Genomic DNA, 8,190 nt, shown 5'->3' on the forward strand with positions numbered 1-8,190 from the left:
TGCACCCCACGTAACGCCCCTTTCCACCCCACTGCTGAAGCAGATGGGGCAGATGCAAAAATGCCGTTTGCGAATATTTTTACGCCGATTTGCCCTATCTGCACCTAAAAAAGGCATTTGCGCCTTTTCATACATGTCCCCCTTGATGTAGTATTTGGTCAAATTGGGGCAAACATTTTGGGCTTTTCACAAGCCTCTCACAAGTTGCTGCCATTTTGGCTTACTCCTCTTAACAGAACTGGTGTAAGTTATGAGGTCAGGTTGGGGGCCTCTTACCTCGTTAGCACCTTTTCGGTTCTGCTTATAAAGTTTCTACAGGATTGAGGTCAGGACTTTGTAATGGCCACCCCATCACCTTCACTTTGATGTCTGTAATGCATTTTTGCCACAATTTGGCAAGAATGCTGGGGTCATTATCCATTTGGAGAACCCATATTCATCCAAGCTTTAAAGAGACTGTCACTGGTTTTATGTTGCTCTACAGCCATAACAATGACAATCACCACTGTAAGGGCCAGTTCACTCATGGTAAGTTTTAGCGCTTGGTTTTTTAAATAAAATCATGTACCTGTTGGGAGTGAATGTGGATAAAATTAGGAGGGGGCAGGGACGTAGCTAGGACTCATGGGGCACCATAGCAAGAAACTGTATGGGGCCCCATAAATCCTGTACCCCCCCACCCCATATGCACTTGACCTGGCACAGTCCTCTGCATCCAATTTTGGCAGATTCTCTAGCGCATGACTGATGTCACTGGTGCACCAGGGGTCTGGGAGAAAGGAACACTGAGGGACTGCACCAGGTCGTATGAAAATGGGGGGTTTCCTCTTGTGGCTGGAGGTGCAGTGCTGCCTCCAGCCAGAACAGATACTGTCAGCGCACAGAGCCCGGCCAGTGGGTGCTGTGAGCTGTAGCTACTGTGTAAGCAAACTATATTTTGCTAGAGAGGCCTGGGCCCCCCGCCACATGGGCCCCATAGCAGCTGCTTGGTCTGCCTCCATGACAGCTACGCCACTGGGAGGGGGTGTCCACTTATACCGTTTAGTTTTATTGTATTCTCATAAATCGTATTACCTTTTCCCCTTTGTCAGTGTAAGTTGTCTGAAAGACAAAAGAACAAATTTACTGTTTACAATGAAGAAAATCTGTGTAAGTCTGTGTATACTTTGGAACAATTTAGTATTCCTTTAATACAGTGAAAAACTCAGCTCCTAACAATGTACTGTTTGCAGATAAGTGGGCATTGTTGGCATGCACTGGCCTATTACAGTAAGAACACAATATTGGAATCACACTAGGCTGAATTATCTCACTATAAAAATAAAAGCTTGATCCCATCCAAACACACCTCATGATATATGGTGGCATGCAGTGACTTTCTTGGTTTGGCGGTGGTGCACCGAGAGCCTTGAGCTCTTTGCTGTGCCGTATGTGCGATCCTTTACGGTTCCTCATTATTGTAATGCTGCGCATGGTAGAAGTTTCTCCTACTCACCACAAATTACAGTAAACTTTGAACATCTTTGAAGATTTGCTTTTGTGAACACAACTTTAAGCACTTTTCATTCTCATCTGCTGAATAATCACCCTGCGGACAGACACTTATGGATGACTACTTCCAGACTCTAATGACTTCACACATTTGTCCTCATTACTGTTCCTATTTTGGGAAGTTATCTATTAGCTAAAGTCAATTTATTTTATTCAATGCTCAAATTAGGATTTCAGCTCTATGGACTATAAATTCATCAGGGCAAACAGTAATAATTTGCTGTCTGATTCAGCCCTGACATGAACATCAATGCAGTAAAATATTTCTAAACCTATAATAAATGCAAGAAACTGCAAAGGTATATAGGTATAAATTCCTACCTACTCGGCACTACCATGTGAGACTGGACATCTGTCTGTGGGGATCGTAAGTGGCTCGTTTGAGCCCGGTTTTATTATGGCACTGGTTGGTCGATTGTGACACTTTCCAAGTATAACTTATATTATTTATTGAGTGAAAGTTTACAGTGCCTTTGCATTACTATCCCTTATTGTCCTTAGGGACACGGGATATAGTGGCAACATATATCTTGTTGTCATTTGAGTTTACTGGTTTGGTCTCCTGATGATCCCGGAGGGGAGAAACGCGTTGAGACCGGGGTGGTAGATTGATGCCACTATACTGTATACATATGCAGCGATTAGGGTTTAGTGTGGTAATAGATGAATAAATAGACACACTACCTCTATATTATATTTTTGTTTAGTGCGGCATCATTCACTAAGTTTTTCTATGTTTGTTGATTTATTTTTTGGACCACGTTTTTAATGTATATCCAATAAAATTTGTTAGAAGTTTTAAACCTACATGTTTTCAGTGATAGTTGACTACAGATTAATCTGAATTTTTATCAGCAAACAGAAGAAGTAGTGCGGCACTCATTTCTGATTCAACAAAACTTTTATTTAGCCATTCAAAAATGAGATGATACATGCTCATTTAAGCCAAGTGGGCCCAACGCTTTTGTTTTTATAATAAATTCCATTTCTTTCCACAACAGCAATTTTTGTTGATCCACCCCCCCCCCACCCCAATTTCTTGATGGTTCAACTTTATAAAGTCCCATGAATTTCATTTGAGATACCTGAATGCATTGTCCGTATATGGTTAATCAGGCGAGGGCAACCCTTGCCTGTTCTGACCAATCTCTGATGTTCAACAAATCTTCTACACATTGGTCTTATATTTTTCCCTATGTAGAAGGAACCACATACACAAATTAATGCATATACTACATTAGGTGTTCTACAGGTGATAAAACCTTTCACCCTAATCTCTGAGCTGCATAGGCGTACCCATTTTACATTGTGCAGATGATTACAGTGATTCGTGGTTTCCCGACAAGGGCTCTCTATTGAGCCAGTTCACACTATGCATTTTACGGACAATGCATTCAGGTATCTCAAATGAAATTCATGGGACTTTATAAAGTTGAACCATCAAGAAATGTGGGGGTATCAACATAAATTGCTGTTGTGGAAAGAAATGGAATTTATTATAAAACCAGAAGTGTTGGGTCCACTTGGCTTGAACGAGCGATCAGATATTAATGTGATAATATAGATTAACTGAAGTTCTTCTCATATTTGTAGCTCTCTCTCTCTCTGTCATATGTATGAGATTTTATATGTTCTTAGTCTTCACATGATTTTTGGGTGTATATGTCTTTAAGAGGTCTATGTAAAAGGACCAGGTGAAGGAAATGACGTATGGGCTATGATAAAGCGCGTCACCTTTCTGTGTATCATCTCACTTTTGAATGGCTAAATAAAAGTTTTGTACGATGTGAAACGAGTACCACGCTACTTCATCTGTTTGCTGATCTTACATGGACTTTATCCTTTGAGCTGCTGAGCACCGTGGATCCTCAGATAGTGCCCAGGTGAGGCCGATCCTGCTATTTAGGAGACCATGGGAAGACAGTGCCGTGGCTCCATAAGAAATACTTGCATGTAGTACATACTGAATTTTTTATGTGACCGCTTCCCTTTAGGCAAAAAAACGTCAGTGTTAAACATAGTAACCAGATTTCAGCAGTCTCGCCCTCAGGGCATCTGTGTCAGTTATCTTATTGGTCGATAGGTGCATCACCAGCACTTTTAGTTACTATTAAAGATGAGCAAATCTACAGTAGGAACAAAGCAGGGGCGGACACGGACTGCAAAGGGCCCCTGTGCAAAAAATGTGTTTGGGCCCCCATAACCTATTCGTTTTTCCCCCTTTCTGCCATAAAGGCACACACATATGTAGGTCCGGGTATCCGGTACATGTGTCCTGGTTTCTCGGGAGGGCCCACTAAAGGACTGTACTGCAGTCTGTGCAGGCCCCAGTGTGGGACTGAGGTACCTGTGGCCAGTAGTGGATTATAATAGGAGCGTTTTGGGCGGCAGACCGGGGCCCTGAGCTCCTGGGGGGCCCATGACCACGCAAAAAGACTTATACTTTCAGTGGTGTACAGTCTCCTGGCTACACTTCCGCCATGATTTGCAAAAAATCACAGTTTTTTTTATGGCAATTTTGCACAAATCAGGACATCATGACATTATCTATCCTGTACTATGAACGTCAGGCTAGTGCCGCCATAGTTACAGTGGGGTGGGGGGGGGGGCCCAGGCTTGGCGAACAGCCCGGGCCCTATGGGAAAGTTAATCCGCCCCTGCCTGTGGCCAACCAATAGAACTGATCATAGGGGGCACCCAAATAATAAACCCATCAGAAGCGACATGCTGAACTGGCCCATCTTACACTGATGTATCTGTGACCACAACTCCCTAATAACAAAAACTACAACTCTCAGAATGCCTTACACTTATAAAGCTCTCAGAGAATGCTGGGAGTTGTAGTTTCCGAGGGGACAACACCTTGAATTGTCTACTCATTTGTGCTTCAAATCCCAGCATATCCTGAGGGCTGCAGTAGATGCTGGGGGTTGTAGTGTTTGCAGCTGTTTTACTTGGACGGTCCTGGGTGCTTTGTACACTGGATGCTTTGTGGGAGATGAGAGTATATAGCTCAGCGTAGCACTAATAGGGGATAGATCCAATGGGCCCTTAATCACTGTTGGGACACAGGTGGGGTACATGTCCTGTATATGACTGCACAGGTGGGATACATGTACTGTATGTGGCTGCACAGGTGGGATACATGTACTGTATGTGGCTGCTTGAGGGAGATGAAAAGAGAAAAACAATTATGCTTCAGGGGGGAGGGGGCACAGTTATTGGCAAAAAAGGCATAAACTTACAATAAAACATCATCATCATAGGGCGGGGGGCTCTGTGCTTTCTCTTTCACAATCCGCCCTCTATCTTACAACTTCCAGCAGCCTGACAGTCACACTAACAATAATCCCTCACTGTCAGAGCTGCTGCTGTTGCTCCTCTTCACAGACCTGTCCCTGCCATGCTGAGCTGACACTTTAGAGTCTGAGCCTGGCGGGCCCCTCTATTGGCCTGGGCCCCTGTGCAGCTAAACAGGCTGCACAAGTGATATGTCCGCCTCTGGAACAAAGTGAACCGCTTTGTTCCTATCTAAATTCAGCTTATCAGGCTGCGGACTGTGAAAACTTGGCGAGGAATCCGCCGCTTGCGGACTGCGGTAGGCGCCTCTCTGCCTGTGTCATAGACTCCATTCTATGCACGGGCGGATTCCTTCATCCGTCCAAAGAATGAACGTGATCATTTTTTGGATGGACGACAGCATCCGCCTGTGCATAGAATGGAGTCTATGACACGAGCGGAGATGCACGTGCCCACCGCAGTCCGCAAGCGGGCGCGAGCAGCGGATTCTGCAAAGGATTTTCCGTCAAATTTTTTCAGTGTGCACATACCCAAAAGACAGATACAGTTCTGGGAACCTTGTTTGTTAATAATAATATAAGAATGTTCAGTGCCAGTTTAAGTAACTTAAAGAACATGGAATATGTCAGGAATATGGAGAAATATTGAACAAATGTTTAATATACTTGTGTAACTGAAATGTCATTATTAATACAATTTTGACTTTGTGCTGTATATAGATAAAGCGTGGACAATGCTTTAAGCAGTTGTGTGAAAAACATCTTTAATACTGATGATACTTTAACAAATGGATCAAGAAGCAATGGAGTATGTAAACAATCCTTATCATCCAAAACAACTTTGTTTTACAAACCAATAAAAATTCATTCATATGTTTTGCTGTTCCACCTTTCTAGTGTTCCCAAAGCGCTAACTCATACATTTCTGCTATATTAATACTACATTAAAGGAGAACTCCAGTCAACAATAAAAATTCCACAGTGGGCAGGGGGTGGTGGGAACATAATAAAGAAGTTATACTTACCTGTCTCCATGCCTCCACTGCACAGTGTCACTGCTCATGGTCCTCCCCCCCCCCCAGCCTGCTCTGGATTTTTACTTTTCGCCTGTGTTCTGCTTTAATAATATAATAGGATCTGCTGTTGGAATAATCTCAATCCTGTACAGTTTGCTGACAACAAGCTATTTGATGTGGAGTTTGAGAGATTTCCAATTATTCATTATATATATATATATATATATATATATATATATATATATATATATATATATATATTTCTAGTAATTCCATGTTACAATGCCTCAACTCACACGCACAAACACAAAAAAGCATACTGCAAAAATGCCTTTTAGGCATCATGACTTGTACATCTTTATAGTTTCTGCAATATACATCAGACATATTGTATGTGATAGGAACAGTTTATAGCTAAGTAATAAAATCATTAAACCTATAGGTTAGTACTTACCATTATGTAAAGTTCTGTAACTGCTCACTGGTTTATCTCCCACTGATAGTTTGCAGATAACTTAGAGGGCAGCTTAATGGAGACAGCTCACGTATAAATCATAGACAAAACAGGGATTGGTCAGCTGAAAAACACCCTCTGACCGTCCGCCCCTACATCAATAATTTTGGTGTGTTACTTTAACCTGTCCTGGGTCCCTCACCTTTTCCCTCCTAGGGAATATTGTGCAACTAGCTTTAACCTCATTTTTTTGACCAGCCTTTACCTGGTACTGCTAAAAGAAGTGATAAACACAAGTTAACAATTAATAATGTTCATACCATGGAGAAGTTAAAACACACACACAACACAAGATCTATACTGTGCAGCGCCCCAAGGCTACCAGACGCATCTGTGCACGGTAGCTTTACATTGGAGCAAAAGTTGTTTTATTCTGGTACGCGAGGCTGGAAGAGGGACGGCAACTAGTCATCTGGGTGGAGAGCCACCCGTGACTATTCACGGCGCTCTGCCTGTCTGTGCGCTCTGCAGGATGATTGACATGCAGCGAGGTTTTCCCCCATGTAAAGCTGCCACTGCAGACATGGCTGGTAGCCTCACAGAGCTGCACAGTAGATCTGTATTGTGCAGCTGGAAACCCTATCATCACAATGATGCTGATTGGTTCCCTTTAATGTCACATTCTGTAAACTTTTGAATGCACGTATCCAACTGTTCAATGTTTCTGTAGTTATTGCACAACTTGCTGTTCTCTAACAAGAAGCCTGTTAGGTGGTGCTTGGCGGTGGTGATAGTGTCCACATGTGTCCAGTCAATACAGAACTGCCCTACACTTTGTGAATGGTTTAGTGACAAGCACATACTACCTAAATACCATCAGTAATCCAGTCATTGTGTCTCTCCATGAACAACCCAACCTAATGTCATCTTCATGGAGGACAATGCTCCAGCTCATCAAGGTCTCATCATTAGGGAATGGCTGCTGGAGACTGGGGGACCTCACATGGAGTGGCCTGCTCTTTTTCCAGCAGGGGGTCCAGGAGCGTCCCGTGCACTGTACGGCCATTGGGACAGATAAATATACCTTCTTTATTATGATCCGTCCAGACCGAAATGATTTTTTTGCCCCTTGTACATCTTCTCCTTTAATGCTCGGTCCTGGCTTTGGTTAACTAGGCAATAGGGGTGTCACAATACTGGAATTTTGAGTTTCATGCCAATACCAATTTAGTATCATGATACTTGATATGAAAATAATTCTTAAAGGGGTAGTGCGGCGGTAAGCAATTATTCACTAAATAACACACATTACAAAGTTATACAACTTTGTAATGTATGTTATGTATGTGAATGGCCCCCTTCCCAGTGTTTCCCCCCACCCACGCTAGACCCGGAAGTGTAGTGCTCTATACTCACCTGATCCGTGTCGACCCCCGTCCGCCATCTTGTGACAATGATGTAATCTTTGGGCGGCCGGCCAAACCGCTCCGACCGTCCCTCGTGCCGGCCGCCCTCTGCCGCGTCATCAGCTGCTCAGACGTGATTGACTGAGAATAACTGTGCTCAGCCAATCGCGGCTGAGCAGCTGATAACGCGGCATCCAGGTCCAGTCTTCTGAAGGCAGATTATCTGACTTATGCTGGTTGAAAAAAAACAGACTAAACACAGGAAATCCGGCCAGTACAGAGTCACGGCTCAATGTGTCCATCAGTCACATGGCTGCCTTCTCTGTAAGCGCTTAGATGGCCTGGGAAAAACTGGACTCCCTGTTTTCTGACGGTTTCCTGTTTTTTGAAGAAAAAAAAGTCAGAAAACAGGAAGTACCGTGTTTTCAAAGATAACAAAAAAATATATATAAATAATGAATGTA

At 43.2% G+C, this 8,190-nt stretch overlaps 1 protein-coding gene across 1 annotated transcript in view; it reads right to left on the reverse strand.

Annotated features, from left to right (window-relative positions):
• The window catches only part of LOC138768042 (4-hydroxyphenylpyruvate dioxygenase), a 44,353-nt gene extending 37,944 nt beyond the window's left edge, over positions 1-6,409 (reverse strand). The window contains exons 1-2 of the mRNA XM_069946050.1: positions 6,321-6,409; positions 1,075-1,101 (exon numbers count right to left, since the gene is read on the reverse strand). Of these exons, the coding sequence (XP_069802151.1) occupies positions 1,075-1,101; positions 6,321-6,323 (30 nt within the window). The 5' untranslated portion in view covers positions 6,324-6,409. The remainder of the gene's footprint in view (positions 1-1,074; positions 1,102-6,320) is intronic.
• Positions 6,410-8,190: the final 1,781 nt, after the last annotated feature.

This window comes from Dendropsophus ebraccatus, chromosome 11, assembly GCF_027789765.1.
Source record: "Dendropsophus ebraccatus isolate aDenEbr1 chromosome 11, aDenEbr1.pat, whole genome shotgun sequence".
NCBI lineage: Eukaryota > Metazoa > Chordata > Amphibia > Anura > Hylidae > Dendropsophus > Dendropsophus ebraccatus.